This window comes from Takifugu rubripes, chromosome 19 (assembly GCF_901000725.2).
Source record: "Takifugu rubripes chromosome 19, fTakRub1.2, whole genome shotgun sequence".
NCBI lineage: Eukaryota > Metazoa > Chordata > Actinopteri > Tetraodontiformes > Tetraodontidae > Takifugu > Takifugu rubripes.
The window spans coordinates 16,708,018-16,724,925 of NC_042303.1; the positions used below are offsets into that span (position 1 = coordinate 16,708,018).

General features: G+C 47.9%; 2 protein-coding genes and 1 long non-coding RNA gene across 7 annotated transcripts in view; 1 reads left to right on the top strand and 2 right to left on the bottom strand.

Annotated features, from left to right (window-relative positions):
• Positions 1-14,497, bottom strand: zhx3a (zinc fingers and homeoboxes 3a). Of its 4 annotated transcripts, none has more exons than XM_029826606.1 (3): positions 14,373-14,497; positions 1,968-4,848; positions 1-1,526 (listed from the first exon to the last, which is right to left on the bottom strand). In XM_029826606.1, exons 2-3 carry the CDS (start codon positions 4,652-4,654, stop codon positions 1,493-1,495), a joined length of 2,721 nt encoding a protein of 906 aa, XP_029682466.1. In that variant the 5' UTR covers positions 4,655-4,848; positions 14,373-14,497; the 3' UTR covers positions 1-1,492. The 4 variants fall into 4 exon arrangements, with proteins under 4 accessions (XP_029682466.1, XP_003973718.2, XP_011612624.2 ...); XM_003973669.3 differs by lacking the exon at positions 14,373-14,497 and adding an exon at positions 11,952-12,467; XM_011614322.2 differs by lacking the exon at positions 14,373-14,497 and adding an exon at positions 11,347-11,906.
• Positions 14,356-16,908, top strand: part of fam83d (family with sequence similarity 83 member D) — a 4,326-nt gene continuing 1,773 nt past the window's right edge. Inside the window, exons 1-3 of the mRNA XM_003973712.3 lie at positions 14,356-14,903; positions 16,418-16,585; positions 16,730-16,854. Coding sequence (XP_003973761.2) covers positions 14,433-14,903; positions 16,418-16,585; positions 16,730-16,854 — 764 coding nt within the window. The 5' untranslated portion in view covers positions 14,356-14,432. The remainder of the gene's footprint in view (positions 14,904-16,417; positions 16,586-16,729; positions 16,855-16,908) is intronic.
• The window catches only part of LOC115246850 (uncharacterized), a 21,678-nt gene continuing 20,683 nt past the window's right edge, over positions 15,914-16,908 (bottom strand). For both annotated transcript variants that reach the window (XR_003885946.1, XR_003885947.1), the window contains exon 6: positions 15,914-16,109. This is a non-coding gene — a long non-coding RNA (uncharacterized lncRNA). The remainder of the gene's footprint in view (positions 16,110-16,908) is intronic.

Here is a 16,908-nt window from a genome sequence, read left to right on the forward strand (position 1 = left end):
TGCTCGGTGAGTATTAAGTTTATTCTGTAAAGATTCAGAAGTGTAGAAAGGATGATACAACAGTGCTTTATGATCAGATTATTTCATAAAAGATTTTTTTTTTTTAAAGTGATCATAACACCGTAAGTCCAGATTCCATTTATTTCAAACCAAAATAAATTTGTAACATTCGACACAAGTGCATACACTGCTGGTAGGAGATCAGTCTCCAATTTCACTTTGGATGGTATAGCACCGTTCTTGGCTATTAGCAGCTTGACAAAGATGCAGCTTAATAGGATTCATGTAGTGACTGTATGTTTATATAAACACAAGAAAATTCAGAGGAGAGCAGAGATCTCCTCATTTGGCTCTCTAGCTAGCACAATGTCTCACTCTGCCAGTGTCTGGGGATCAAATTGGTAATTTTACTTGAAAGCAACATTGCCAGTTACGATAGTTGATACAATTACAGCCTCAAAGTGTACAGAAAGCAGCACAAGATTGTATTTTTTTTTCTTCCACAGATATAGACAAATAGTGATGCACTGGCATGTTTTTTTTTGTTTTTTTTTAAATTCATTTTTTTTAAGCTGGAAAGCAAGGTGACAGACAAACAGGTCATATAACCACATGGACAGAGCTGAGTAAGGCAACGTTAGCATGACAGTTTTCTCTCTGTTCAGTTTGCAGGGCAGTGTGTAGTGTATCGATCCTGACACAGCTGTCAATACGTTTACTGTGGGACTGTGTGTGTGTGTGCATTTTTTTTATCTTATTTTTTAGCATTGCTGTTCATTAGTGCATTGTATATAGTCTCTTGCGTGTAGCTGAGCTGCAAAGTGATCACCAACATCAACACAGATCTAAATAAACCATGTTTGATTGTATCTGGACTTACAGTGACTATAGAAGAGTATATAGAATTGGAAAAACCGAATAACAGAAAAAAGTAAAATTCAAGGCAGTGCTGAAGTACTGGTTGCTAAAAAAGTAAAAAATATCACAAAGCCAACAATAACATTTCCTCGACACATCTTTTGTTTGTCCAGTCAGTACAAACACTCGTTTATAGTGCAGTTTCAACCATATATATTTCTACCTCTGACCCACAAGAACAATCTTTCGGCCCTATCCCAGCCTATCTCCGCTCATTCAAGTCAGTTTTCCAGTCAGTGTGCGTCTTTTCTCGTTCTTTTCTTTGATCCCTTGTACTGACCTCATTGTGCACCCTCCCCACACAACCACAAGAAGCATGAAAGGCTTAAACATCACAGGACTCAAAGGTGAGAAGTTCTCTCTCTTTTTTTTTTTTTTTTTGACGATGGCAGGAAGTGATGGCAGATGGAAGAGGAGAAGGAGGAGGAGAGGTGGGGGGTATTCACAGTTACAGTCAGAGTCCAACGGTCCGCTACAATCACATCTGCTGTCATTATGAACACTCAGACCACAGCCAGAGGAGCAAACCAGCCTCCAAACGTGTCGTTACTCCGGCCTGAATGGGCCCGCTTCCTCACACCTCCAGCAGCTCCATCCTCGGGCGGTCCCTTGCAAACAGGGAAACAACGGCACGCGTTAATCGTGTGGTAAAAAACGTGGCACGTGCAGATGAAACGGCCTCCTGGATGTGCACCCCCCGACAGAGACAATTGTCATAATTTATTCAAATATATTTGCACGCGCTCTCGATCTATAATTCAACGGCTCCGACTCCTCCTCGGCTAAAAATATCTTCTTAAAAACAGACCTTTGATAGCCCGAACAAGCTGCTCAGCGTGACTTACCTGTACGCGCCTCTCCTACATCCTTTTTACTGTAAATCATGCAGCGGCAACCACAAAGAACAAGCTGTCAGCCTTTTATCATCCCGGCAGATTAACACTGTCTTTCTGCACAAAGCTTTATTACCACCCTCATGAAAAGTAGATCCTAGTTTAGCAACGTCCGTCACGCTTGAAATTTGAGCAATCAAGCTAGAAGAAAAGTACCTGGCCTGGCTGGCGTCCGTCTGTTGTTCCATGAGTGACGGAGCGGCCACTGGCTGCTGGTGGTCCTCTGCTCTCTCCGGCCAGGCGTCCTGCAGAGCTCCCTGCTGCGCCGCCTCCTCGGCTCGGCCCCGGTCGCCGCTCCGTTCAGCCCTGATCAGGCCCAGCAGCGGAGAATATGAATCCTGCCACACCATCCGCTGCCCTGCCGCTTCACCGTCAAGGCGCCTCTTTACCTCTTGCTCAACAAGTTTCTTTTTGGCCGCGGGGGAGTCCCTCGGGAACTCGGGATCAGCACCGCCGAAGCCCCTTCCTTCCTCTGGACTTGGGAATGGTCGCTGATATGTGTCCAGCCATCTCAGCTGCCCATTTTTGTGGCTGTACCGGCTGTCGCTGAACCAGCGCACCACCTCTGACTTGGGGAGGCCCGTCTGGATGCTCAGGTCCTCGTACTGCTGGCTGCTGGGCCAGCGGGTGTTGGAGAAAACCTGCCGGAGGACGTGCAGTTGCTGGGGAGTCTTGTTGCCCCAAGGTAGCGGGAAAGGCTGCTGACACGCAGAAATCTCGGCGAGCTCCGATCTGTTTTCTGGACGCGCGCCCTCGCCGTCGCCCTCCTGTTCGCTCACTTTTGTCCTCTTGAAGCTGATTTTGAAGGGGTCGTGTTGCAGCTCGGGGCAGCCCCTCTCCCTGCCAAACAACTCGTCCTCTTTAATGAGTTGTTGTAAGATTGACATGCCTTTCACGGGAAGGTCCTTGTTTCCTCTCCCCTCATCTAAAATGGATGAACCGCTTTTTGTAATGACAGAGGTGCTGGTGCTTTCAGTGGGAGATTTGCTGGTATGGTTGGGGGCACTGTCATTACAGGCAACACTGGGAAACTCGCCGCTAATACTGACGTTGTTGGAATTGTGGCTGTAGCTGTTGTGTTTCGCGTCCCCCGTTGCATTGTGGGCCTGCTCTTTCGGACTGACGACGCTGTGGTTGTTGCAGGTGCTGTTGGATTTGCTGGTGTTGTCGGCGATGGTTTGATTCCTGGAGCCGTTTGATTCCATTCCGATCAGTAAACCGTTGTTCTTGACGTTTGGCTTACTGTTGGTGTCGGCGACACAGTGCTCATCATTATTGCTAATGCTGAGGGCGCAGGTGACGGTGCTGTTGACGCTCTTGGTCGGGCTGCTGTTGTGCAGCATTTTCCTGGTGATGGCTTCGCTGCTGTTAATACTACTGGAATAGCTGCTGATGCTGCTGCTGCTGCTACTGCAACTACTGCTGCTACTGTTGCTTCGACTGTTGCTGGTGCTACTGACACAACCGCCGCCTCTGGCCACGTCCAGGCTGAGCCCATTGGTCTTGTCGGGCTCCGCAGGGGGTTGAGGGTTCTTGGTGAGTACCTTCGAGGGTCTGACCGCGGACAGGAACTCCGCCGGGAGAACTGGAGTAGAATACGAGACCCTGGTGACGTGCGGGTTGGTTGAAACGCTCGTCTGCGTGGCGGCGGCTCCGACGGGCCTGGTCTTTATGCTGCCGTAAGGAAGTTTGGCCATCTGAAAGTTTGGACCCTTTGATCCGGGGTGCGCGCTGACGGTGTGGTGGGTCAGAAGGTGGTTGGCGTGCTTTTGCGTAGCGAGATGCTTCTGAGGTGCCCCGCCCTGGAACACGGTATTAAACATCTTCCTCCTCGCCTCCTCGATCTCTTCCGGAGACCAGCTTATTCCCTGCTTGAGCCTCTGGGCGGTGAACCACAGTTTGATCTGCTCTTCGGGGAACTCTGACACCACGGTCAGGTAGCAGAGTTCGGCTTTGGTCGGGTAGGGGAACTTGCCAAAAGACGTCTTGAGAAAGCTGCTGGTGTCCATGGCAGCATCGTAGGTGGGGATGCTGCTCAGCGGGATCATCACCTTTGGAAGGTCCTTATTGGAGTCGGAGGAGGGGGGAGAGTAAAGGGAAGGAGTGTGCTGGTGAAAGACTTGGTTGGACCCTGTCGAATTAATCGCGTGATTGACAGTGGTCCTCGGCATAGCTGGGGCTGCAGGAGCACTGAGGGCCCCGTTTTGGAGTTCAGGCACATTAATCAGCAAGCTGGGATCTAAACCCTTTCCAGTGTCTATCTTTCGTACCTCCACGGTGTGAGAAACCACAATCTTTTTGTGCTCCCCCTTGGCTTTCATCATTTTTGCGATTGGTCTTTTGGGGAGGGAAATCCCAGACTCTCTGTAGTTCTCTCCATTGTCTGTAAAGAGGCTTTGCTCCACTGTTGTTACTCCATCCCTCTTATTGACAGTTAGGGAAGCAGTGACCAAGCCCTCCATTATCTTAGGATGGGCGGTAGCGTTATGCAGAGCCAGAGCCTCAAAGCGGACAACTGACACCCCACAGTCTAAGCAGTAGAAGGTGGGCTGGGCCCTGAAGTCTAAGTGGCAGTTGTGCATGTGATCCAAAAAATAATTTAGATCTCTGGACTCAAAGCGGCACTTTGGACAGCTGTACGTTCCTCCCTTCTGCACCTCCGTGCCAGTTTCAGCTTTGCTGTGAGAGAAATGGCCAGACTCTTCTCCGGAGATGCTGAGTATGCTGTCCTCTGGGATGGTGGGTAGAAGCTCTGGAAGGGAGCCCAGTATGATTTCCTCACGGCCGTGTTTGGATTTGGATGGTATCATGCAGGGTATGGTGGATTTCCTCTTGCTGGCCATCGTGCAGCTCTGTGTAGGTGCGACGGCGAGCGGTTACTTGTGTGGTGTGATGAAAGCAGAGGGTGGGTGGAGAGTGGAGATGACTGGATGGAGTTTAGTGTCATGGACCAGCCACTATGCTGTCACAGTGCTGCTTCATGCCTTCTACTTGAGGACTCCTGTTACACGGATAAATCTGACAACTCCCATAGAACCTGCGAAAAAGGCAGAGACCAACGTTACCGGAACAAAAAGCTGCGACACTTCTGTGCCTGAGTCAACCCCAAATCTGAAATTTAAATCGCATGAAACAATTAGGAGAGGTGGTTGGCATCAACGTTGGCGAGGAATCTGAAAGGCTCGGATGGAAATAATTGGTATTTCTCAGCAATTACAAACAAAAGTCTTTCACACTTTTTCGGGTGTGTTTATTGCGCTAAAGCTGAAGCGAGCGCCGGTAATGGACGTATAATTCCCAAATCATTTGCATGTAAATTATTTTTTGTTAAATGAACCAAAAGTATCTGCAAAATCGGGAAAAAAAACAAACGGCTTTTCAACACTCAAAATACACACACACACACACACAGAAAATCAATGCACACTGTCCACCTACCTATGCTGATAAACACGCTTTTGTCTACCTGTCCTCTTTTATGAATTCTGTAAAAAAATTTAAAAAAAAAGAAAAAAAAGACAGGACATATCTTAAAATGTCTCATCGCTGTTATTTTTGTTGTTTACTGTTGCCATGGCGAGGGCATTTCTATTCATTGGTGGCATGCGTCTGGAATTATTTTGGGCAAAGAGTCCAGATCTTCATAAAAGGTAATAAAAATTCTGATTGACCAGATCTGACCACAATAACGCTGCAGTTATTACCGATGCGCTTTGTCTGAGTCGGGTCTGATGATGGAGAAATAAATATTGTCCGTAACCTCCTGTTGGGTCCTGTTTCTGCTCTGGGGGGGCCACTACAGTGTAACAAAGCTCATATCTAGAAACCCAGAACATGGAATGAGACGCACACAGCTGCCATCCTGCAAAAGATGCATCATTCACACCTTCATGCTAACATCCTTTGCATATTCAATTTTGTTTGTAGATTTTTCGGACCTAACCGGTCGCCCGCCACCAGGGGGCGCTGCCATTGGTGAGTAAACACCCACATGTACGTTTGCAGCCGGACCGTGAAACTAACCGCCAACTGCGCAGAACAGGTATGAGGCTACATTTAGTTTCGAATTGGTGACACATTACACTTTAGTGACACATCTTTTTAGTGATAATTACTAAAGATTACAAACTGCACAAAACCACGGGCAAACCACAACCACACACTTTCACTTCTTTAATATTCTCAGGACGGATGTCAATACTGTTGGCAGCCTTCAGCACGATGAAGTGAAAGCTTTTGTCTTACATTGTATTTATTGCTTCATATTGCACAACTGATTTTCACACATGCTCCAGCACTGGAACTCATACTGGAAACGGTTTAAAAAAACATCCCAGTGGAGATGGCTCTGCAACCACTGCCCGCTGCATGAACCTTTAACACACATGTACACACACACACACACACACAGCCTCTGTAAATCAGTCTCTTCTTTTTCTGAAACTGGAGAAGTGTTAATATGTTACATTCTGGTGAAAGCTAATCTCATCCCATCATCATCTATGTATATCTTGCAGACTCACGGGAAGCTTATCGTTCCGGGAAGGATGTCAGCTGCACAAATTCAGCCCCAAACCTGCTTTCGGCTGAAATCGGGAACATCTTGGACATCTAAACAAAGCTGCATGTTATTAATTACACCAGGCTCAGATTCATAGATTTCAGCAGTGAACAAAGTCAGGCGAGCTCTGCTGCATCCGCCCGCATGTGAACCACCGACGTCTGGATGGTAAATAAAAGATGAACCTGTTCCAGAATTAAAGCCCTCAAATGACCGCCCATCAGCGCGAGCTGATCCCAGACAAACTGTGATGTCTGTCCCTTTGTCAGTCCTGCTGATGGCCGCTGCCGTCTGACGGAAGAAAAAAAACAAACAACTAAAACAAAGCAAAAACAAACAACAACAAAAACTAGGTCACCGGCATCTTATGCAGTAATCCCACTTCACTGCGTCCACGAGCGGCAGTGTGCTGTATGTTGTGCCGCCAGTGAGGTCATGATATCCTCCGGCGGCGTACTCGATTAACCCCTGGTGAGGACACGGCGTTCACCCACTTTGTTCCACTGGACGGGCGGATTTAGAAAAAGAGCTTCTCTCCTGCGGACCGCCGCCGCCGCGCACATCCCTAAGCATCTGGGGGAGAGATGCTGCTGCGCCGCGGAACATTACTGCACTGACACCGCGCGACGTGTCCGGAGGTTTCATAACGAGCCACTGTGGCCGCCGGGTTGTGACTGGTGTCGCGGCGCCCAGAAGGGAGGCTGGTCGCTCTTTGATGAGACAGACGCTGGCTCAGTTCGGACGCTCCCGTGTCCCAACAAAAAAAAATACCCACTTCCTGCATGAGAAAAACCAACACAGGCCAAGTTGAGAAAGGTTACGTAAAGAATCAGGTCACCTATCCGAAGAAAGGGCTGCTTTATCTGGGGAGCGAGACGTGCGATCGGACACAAGACAAGGGAGACGCTGAAAGGCCCCGTCTGAAAGGACCGGCCTCGTGTTTCACCGGGCACGTCGGAGACGCTCAGGTGACCGCCGTCCCCCCCCTGCGTGTCGTCTGTCCCCGCTACGGCGTCCCGCTCGGGGAGAGGAAAACCCTCTTGGAAAGGGATCGCGTCTAAAATAAAGGCGAGCGGCGCCGCTCCTGACCGTGCTCCCTGAACGCCCGACGCGGGGGCCCTCGCTCGCTCGCCAAACACACGTCGGAGCCATTCAAAAACAAGTGTTTCAAAATAAATGGGATTAGGCCAGGGTTAAATTCTGATGGGGTTTATGCGTTCCGCCTGATTTAATAGCAGCTTTAAGATTTTCGGGCGGTGGGGGGGGGTCATTTACATAACAATATTTATATCTTTTTAATGTATAATTGTGTTAACCATGCTTTTGCACAACACCCAGCTAAGCGTGTCTTTCCTTTCATCATCTCATAAACTGCTGCAGTAATTACAATATAACAACAGAAAAAAAATAGCGTGTCAAGACTCCAGCAAGGCTGCTGCCCGTGGAAAAGGAGGCGATGGGCTAAAGTGGTTTCTGCATATTAAAATTTAATTCAAAACAGTCCACTGATTCAGACACTCCCCACATTGTTGGGTCACCCACAGCTGACATTAACAAACAGAGATTGGTGTTTTGGTGGCGGCGCCTGTCACTCCGATGCGGATGTGCGGGCTCCAGGAGGAAGAAGGACAAAGGAAGATTAAATTCAGACATTTTGGGGAGTGAAGTGAGGGGATGACTGATGATGATGACAGGCTCTGCCGTTTCAATATTCCTCCCCGCTGACACCTCGCAGCGCACGTCTCCCCGTGCGCTCCCTCCTCACCTCCGCGACGGTTAGCACCTGCACTGTTCTGCCTCTTTCTTTGATAGAGAATCAGGCGAAGAGTCTCTTGACGCGACAGCCGCACAATTCGCTTTAAAACTGTTGTTTTTTTTGGCGCGTGACAGTGTTTGTTCTGTCGCTAATTTGCTTTGACGCTGATCCGCGGCTGTCGTAAACTGCTTATTTTTATTTGGTTTTTTTGGTTTTTTTAGATTTATTCAGAATTTTTCGAGAGTTGGGCGGAAAAAGAGAAACTCCTGACACGAATTTGCATAATTGAAGAAAAAAAAAAATCTGTTTAGCGAGAACATTTTCTGCAAATGGCCATTAAATAGATTAATGTCATGTGAGTGCTTCGACCGGCCGTCCAAATATAAGCCAGAGACACAGAGCAACGATTGCCTCGCAGAGCCCAGATTGGGAACAATGGTGTCTCATCTATAAGGGGAAACGTGATCCAGAGCCGGGAGCCTTTATATGACTGACAGTCAAATTGCAGTTGTTCTCTTTCTGATTTTTTTTTGGTGTCTCTGGTGTCCATCAGGCTGCCAGCGCCGACTAATTCCATTTTTTTTTTTTTTACTGACAGTAGAGTGGGTGTGTCTCACTTTGGGGATCTTTGTGTGTAAATGGCAGTGCCCGGTTGCCAGCGTGAGTAAGTGTCAGGCTCCAGCGTTACGTGTGTTGAAAAGCAATCGAGACCCTTCGCGGTTCTCAGCACAGCTACAAGTCCACGGTCCCCACCGGCATTCAGGCCGTGCCTTCAGAGACGATGGATGAGCGTATTAGTATCTAAATTAGGGTTTCAAATGCAGGTCTTGTCAGTCAGACTCTCTCTCACGTGCACACACACACACACCAAGACTGCAGCCTTGTCTGGGAGACCGGTCGGTGGTGCCACTCATGTGTTAACATTACCATGGCAACCCATCTCTTCCCCTCGCCCGCCACACCACACACAGCGGAGTCACTCGTCCACACCCACTGATCTCAAGACACACACACACACACACACACACACACTCACAACCATACACACAGAAGCCCCTGGACTACATCCGGTGCAAGACAAACTTAATCCTCGGGGCCCACCAGCCAATTTTGAGAAGTCCATTCATGGTCCAAGTCTCTTTCAGGCAGTTTTAGGTGAGGTCCAGGGCAACAACTTAGCATTTCTTTCCCCGTCGTGGCACAAAATTTTAGCCCCGCTCAAGTTGAATAAAGAAATTTTGTAGCGTTACACGCTACAAGTGACCTCCTGGTACTGTTACAGTGCAGAGGCCCCGGGTCTGGTGCAGAACATTACCTATATACTGCCAGCCCGAGCATCTTTGTTGCCTGGTCCTGTTTCTTTTTTTTTTCTTCTTTTTTTTTTTTTTTTTTGCATTGTTTGCTGAAAACTCTTTTTTCTTTCCCTGTGGCTGAGATGAATGACAGACAAATAAACTATGGTGTGCAGAGAAAAACAAATTCTGAGTCATGTATCCGTTTGCATCACCTTTGATGAATTGATTCTTCAGTTCTGTAGCCAAGACTACAGGCATTCATTTGGCAACTTTTAAAGAAAAGAAAGAAAAATGGCGGCATACTGCACATTGTACTGTCCATCCTAAAATGGCTGACATCAGTAAGCCTGTTCTTACTGCCAGACCCAGACAAATGCCAATTCCTGCAGAACCTTTCTTGCATGGGACAGAGAAAGTGGCAGGGGCTTTTTTCCCACCAACCCAGAGGTTCCCCCTCCTTGTCAGCGTGCGGGTGTTTCTTTTAGCTGAAACTGTGCAAACATGCTATTTTAGTGAGGCTTTCGGGCGGCCGGGGCTTCGCCACGCCATTGGTCCGATGACAAAAGCGACGCGAAAAAGGATGAAAGCCTCAAATAAAAGTGAATCTGTGCAAAAAGCCGTCCTTTCTGCTGGGGAGGGGGGCGAAAATAGGACTCTGCATTGTGGTTCTGAGAATGTTTTGGAGGATCATGAGGCATGCCACTATCATGAATGCATGTTTGTGTAAAAATGGCTGGAAAATAGATCTGGATGGCATTAGCTGATTTTCTTCTCTCAACTAAGGGAATGTTATACACTCCATGTCATCTAAATCTGCAAATCATGAACATATGACCTTTCTTGGCCCTCTCCGACAGAGGATTCATTTGAGCTGGAGGAGGCATGCACAAACATAACATCTACAGCCACATCTGCTGCAAAACAGCTCACCAAATGCTGAAAAGTACAGTTCTGCAGGTATACGAGGGATGGCATGTGCACAGACGCTGCTTCACAGAGGGGAGTGGGCAGCCTTGGCCCACTGCATTGTGTCTGTGTATACAAACACTTTGCTGTGGCCATAACGAAAACTGCGAGCTGTGCCTAATTGCAGGGAGTGAGGGATGAAAGGCAATATGCCTGGCCTCATTAGAGCGGTTCCGAGAAGGGAGATGGAAGACTGTTCCCATGGACCCACAAAGGGAATTGACATTCCCCTAGTGTAAGCGTCCTGCTGGAGTGCAAACCTACCCTAACACACACACACATGCACACCACTCACCGGGCCAAGCTGAACCCAGTGTGCCTGTTCTGCACAGTAAGAGCTCATTTACCTTTGTTTAGCTGGCCATCGCACATGCCTGAAAATTAACTGTCAGAGTGTAGAAATGTCCAGCGGAGACGCTCTCCACGGTCCAAACGCCTACTCTCTCAGGAACACCTCAGTGCCTGGAGTGTTGTGCAGTCATTTCCGTGACCTATATTATATGTAACAAGCTTACATGATTAAATAATGAAAACACACTCACCCCCGAAAACAGCGACCGGGGCTTGTTTGTGTGACATTATGGATATTACGGCGCTGCCTGATGCGTTGGGGACCCACACAGGAGGAACCATTAGTCAGCTGAGAGCCCCCCCCCCCCCAGAGGCAGAGGGAGACACATGGCATTCACAGCTCCAATATTTATGTGCAGATGGAACATGTGACCCTAAAGCAACTGATATTTTTAAGACACTGCCTCGGTGGTAATCCACAGTTTGCAAAATATCTCCGTGACCCTGAAATGCGCAGCACTTCTTACTGTACTCTGTAGGTTTCCGCGTGCGCGCCCGCCCGCGCGCGTGTAGGGCAGCACATGTTGGCAGGAGGGAGAGGAGGAAATGAAAGGAGGAAAAAAAAGAGGGAGAGAGAGAGTCCTGTGCATAGACATACAGGCCTACCTTTCTGCCGAGACGCGCGGAAGGATTGCGTGGAGAGTGAGCGATCGATACGCCAAAATTGATAGTTGCCGTGCTCTTAGAACATCTACGGGCTCGAAACCGTCTTCTACCACTCGATAAACCCGCCACAGCGCTCTTTTCACAAGTCTTTCAAAACTCAAAGCCAGGAAAGTGACTGTACAGCGGGCAGATACAGCGCGTTGTGCAATAAAATAAGCAGATACGCCACATCGTATAGCACGAAGGGGGAGCGCAAATCATCCAGACGGCGGATCCGCGCTTGTAACTGTAACAAACTGACGAGTTAACCCGTTTCACTCCATTCACAAGGCTGTGGGGCAACACACCACCTTGGAGTCTACTTGCGAAAGGCGATCTGGCACTCTATATAACCTTACGAATATTCCCCAAAATCCTCCACCCCCTCCTCCACCTACTGTCGCCATTTTATACATAGGCGACTTCATATAAACTGCCTTGACTACAGCGCCAGATGAAAATTCAATATTCAATAGCGAGGCGTAATTTCAGTAAACAACTTTGGAAATCGCACCGCACCAGCAATGTAAGGTATTCGCCTTTTGGAGCAGTAGAAGTGTCCTTACCTCAACAGTCGCCGGGAAAAATGGAATCCGACATTAATATATAAATGAATAATATTGTATTGGCTCCGATCGTTCCGATTTAAGAAGAAGAGGAGGCGAGCAGGGGGTGGGAGCTCTCCTCAAGTGAACCCTGTGAACTGGCGTGAACCCGTCAGTGACCACGGCAAGGTACATTACACTACATTAGCCGTCCACCCCTCTGCCACACTGTATGGAGACGGCAAAACAACTATGGTCGGCGGTGCAGGACGAGGCAGCTCCAAAAAAATTATAGCGAGTGTATTTCCTAGGAACACGTGATACGGAGCGTCATCCAAAATCCAAAAGCCCTTTCATCTAAAATTTTGGAGTTGGGCGGGGATGAGATGGAGATGTGTGTGTGTGTCTCTCTCTCTCAGTGTGTGTGTGTGTGTGTAGGGCGGGCGGAGGGCGAGGAGGGGTGCGTATATGGAGCTCATAGCACATTTGGGAATGTCGTTATAGGGGTAAGGCAATGCTGTGACCGATCGGGTTATACATAGCTACAATGGCGCCGGCAGCGTGTTGAATAGATGGATTGTTTTGAATAAATCCGGAATATGACAGTTTTACTCATCTTCCTCATCCTCTCTTCTTAGGACACATTCTTTCGCTACGTCATAAAGAAATAAAATGAAAGTAAAATGAAATAAACTAGTTTGGCTTCAGTGAAAATTAATCGGTGTGGGAATTATGATTTGGAGCACTGACCTATTAGCCCACGGGTTTAAAATAGACTTTTACGCACACGCGTAAGAGTGATAGATGCACAGCAAATTCACCCTGACGTACATCTTTAAGGATGCACACGAAGTGACATTAATCAGTCAAACTGACAATATTATGTTCGGTACCCCCCCTTCAGATAAGGTTGACCCGCGCGGTGTTGACCTTCCGTGCGTAAAAGCGCGCAATAAAAGCGCAAAGGCCCAGATGGGGAAAACTGTGGATTTGCTTGACGGACAACATTGAGATCACTTATCAACCAGTCACATTAACAACAGATATCAAGCACTGAGGCTGGAAGGTTGACACTGAGGTATTTGGACCTCCATACCTTACTATACCTACAGTAATGTTGTTAAGTGTTTAGTTTGAACCTTTTAGACGCACATTTACACCGGATGGTCCTTCGTGTACACAATAGCTCAGAATAAATAAAACACCTCCCCATTGCCCTCACTGTCAGTTAAAACTATTTACATATTAGGCTATATTAGAAGCCTGCAGCGCCATGAACGTACTCTCCCCTCCCACTTTATCCTGACAGGGTTCAGACGTTACCCGAGGCTGGGGCTATATACAGTCAGGAAAACCAAAGATTATCAGTCGAATAGATGAATCACTCTACAGGAGACACGTTTTCGGGCTGTGAGATACGATCTGGGCTTCAGTCTGTCTCCAAAGTGTCATGACCGAACAGTTGATGCACAAGCGGACACTGCAGCCACAATAAAAAAACACTCGTGAGTTGTTTGCTTTGCCTTTTCCAACACTAACCCCTTTGTTTCAGGCCAGGTCTTAATGATTGCGCCACAAGTTCACCATCGGTTGATTCTCACAAGCTTTGACTGTGTTAGTCTCAATGCAAAGCCGGTCATGCCCGCTCGCTTTATGTAAAACGGCAGACAGGTGTCCCAGGATGGTGACCAATACACCTACAAGACATGAACCGGGGCCACCAGTTCCAGTCCACAGAATTTAGCATTGAACACGTATCCTGTTTTTAATTAATAATATTAATGAGCGTGCTTCAGTTAAACCAAGGTGGCCCGAGCACTGAGAGTTTTCATTCGGTTGAAGTTAGATCAGCAGCATCCGTCAGAATTGGAAACTGTTGCTATGGTTACTCACAGTTTGTGCACCTAGTTTGCAGATTTTGTCACTGTGGATGAGGCTCTATGTGATTTTAAAAATACATTCTCTCATCTGGCGTGAGCAGGAGTGCAAATTTCCGCGAACACCTTAAAAACCGATTTATTATCGATACATTTTGCTCTCCTTACAGATGTTTTAGGTAACTCATGCCATGGATACATTTTAAAAACATTCCACTCATTGCCTGAAATACTATCCCCCAGCGACGGTGTACTTAATGCACGTTGACTGAGATTTATGACCACAATGTACAGAAAAAGGCGTCAGAGTGAGAGCTCGCTGTTTTGCGCTTCTCTCTGCGGACAAACCGGATCGTGACAGAGCTGGTGGGCGTTGCAGGAGGATTGTTTTCCTCCGAATCAGCCAATGGGCTTCAGTTCTCTCAAGATTGACAGCCACCACCAGCCAATAGCGGGTCGCCATACTGGCTCGACACTCAACCGAAAGCCAATACGGAAGCACCTCCAACGGAATGGAGGGAAAAAAATCAAATACGAATTTGTCTTCCGGTGGTTCAAAACTTACCTGTTACCTCCCGGGCGGTTCAGGTCCGTTAGGTAAGACGGGGGAGCAGCATCCGTGAACATGGCTCTGTCGCAGCTCCTGGACGACTCACCTCTGAGGTCAGACCCCAAACAGGCCGGGGCCGAGGACCTGTACAACGAGAGGCACCGGCTGGCTCTGGAGGAGCTTCTGTCGGGGGGGCTCGACTGCTTCCTGGAGTTCCTCAGGAAAGAGAAGCTCCCGAACTTTCTGTCGGACGACGAGATCCGGCAGATCAGGGGCGCCGCCGTGTCCCCGCGGTGCGTGTCCCTTCACGGGGAGGACCAGGGTCTGGAGCAGTCGCTCAGCAGCTCCGTTGACTGCTCGTCCGTCACTTATTTCCCCGATGTGTCCGACCTGGAGCCACCGCTGCTGGAGCTAGGCTGGCCCGCCTTCACTGCTGGCTCCTACCGGGGTGTCACCCGGGCCGTCGCCCACTTCCAGCCCAACTATGGGGAGTGCATATACGGCTGCAAGGAGGCTGCGAGGCGCCTGATTAAAAGCGCCAGAGAGGTACCAAAGAGCCATAAAGGAATGAATATATTCAGTAATTTTATTCCTTTAGTGAAGGTGCATGATAACAGAACTGTAGATTTAAATTTTATAGTTTTTAATAGGTTTTAGAGAAGAATTATATCATTTAAAATGTGCATAACAGTGGAAGAGGATGAGAGCTGCAGGTCGAAGCATAATTTGGTAGCAGTTATTGTGGTTTTCATAAGATTTATAAAAGGTTTGTAGAAGTCCTGGGCCTTGTGTGAAAAGTATTAATATATATTCTTTCCTTTTTTTACCCTATTTTGATCACAACATTGCAAAAAATAATGATTCTCTAATCCTAAACATTTTATAGCTCAATATGTCTTTAAAATTATAAGTGCAGGATCCAATAATTTCCCGGGATAATGAGCAGAAATAATAAGCTACACTTAATACAACTGCACATGTTTTGATCTGTACCTGGGTAGATTGTCTGTTCAAAATGTCTTTGCATATCAGAAATCTAAAGTTGTCAAAAGACAAAACCCCAGACATTAAAATATGCGCGTGGTTGACTCCGCATGGTCCCAGGGGAATCTCCTTGATCTGTGAAAGTCACACGTTGGATCGCTTGAAATCTTGATCAGAAAGAAAGTGGTGACCAAAAAGAAAGCATGAATATTCATGACAGCGTTGGGATGCGAGCTGTCAGTCCGGCTTCTGGTTTTGAAAGGAGACGTTCCTCCATGAAGGGAGCGTGCAGCTGCAGCGGCACCTCGGGCCCGTGCGCGGCCTGCCTGCCAGATGTGCATCAGCTCGCTCCCTAGCATGAAAGTTTACATTCTCTCCCTCTTTAGAGCTTTAAACACTCACTTTGGCTCTGATTTACAACTGCAATCTGATGTTTCAGACACTGTTCTGACAGCCTTGTCTGCGTTCCACTATTAGATTCTGTCCTTTTGTGATGTGGAACAGATTTATCGCACAATGCCAGCGACTGTAACGGCGCTGTGGTGTCACAGTTCACAGGAACAGCACCGGCCTCAGTTGAGTATTTTTAACATGTCGTTTTTAGCGCATTTAAAAAAAACACACTTTCATCCTGGTCATGTGGGCATCTCCCGATGAAGCTGCATGTTGATTAAACTAGTCCGAGGCAATAAATACGATGTGCGTAAACATCCGTGTGGGATTCTTGACACGCGGCCGTTACGACAGCCTGGGAAATTCCATCTGTCCCTGTGAAAAAGAGAAAGTCATGAGCTCCAGAGAAATAGAGGACAGCCCTATAGAGCATCTACTCATGCCTTGTACAAAAGTAACTTGTTTGTTGAGCCAGCGTTACTGCCAATCGCCATGGTAACAGACCTCAGTCAATAGAAAGCTCATCTACACACATTATTGGGAGTGGGCCTGACGGTGCTTCAGCTCTGTTTGAATAAGACCTTGCGTTTGGTAATAAAAACAGCGATGTTCTACATGTGGGAGAGCAGGCTGCAGCTCTCGGTGGAATTCTATTATATTACTTCTGTATTTTTCCACTGCAGGTGATTGCCATAGTTACAGACTCCCTGACAGACCTGGATATCTTTAAGGATCTTCAGGAGGCGTGCGCCATCCGCAACGTCCCCGTCTACGTCCTGCTGGACCAATCATGCGCCCCTGCTTTCCTCAAGATGTGCAGAAATATTGGCGTTTGTTTGGATGACCTTCAGGTATGTGGCTGGTTCAGTGCCGCTGGGTGTGGCCGCGTGTGCACAATAACACCGTGGAGCGGCATCAAATGAAAGTATGTCCTTGCCAGGTTCGATTACAGCTGGGCGGGTCTGTCACGTCTGTCACGTCTCTTCTCTCTGCAGCAAATGAGGGTGCGAACAATAACCGGGACAAATTTCTACATGAGATCAGGTGTGAAGGTCACCGGGAAGGTGCACGAGAGGTTTATGCTGATTGATGGGATCAAAGTTGCCACAGGCTCTTACAGGTAACGGACCGGCACAGGCCAGCGCCGCGGTTCCGCTCACGTACCTCCACTGAA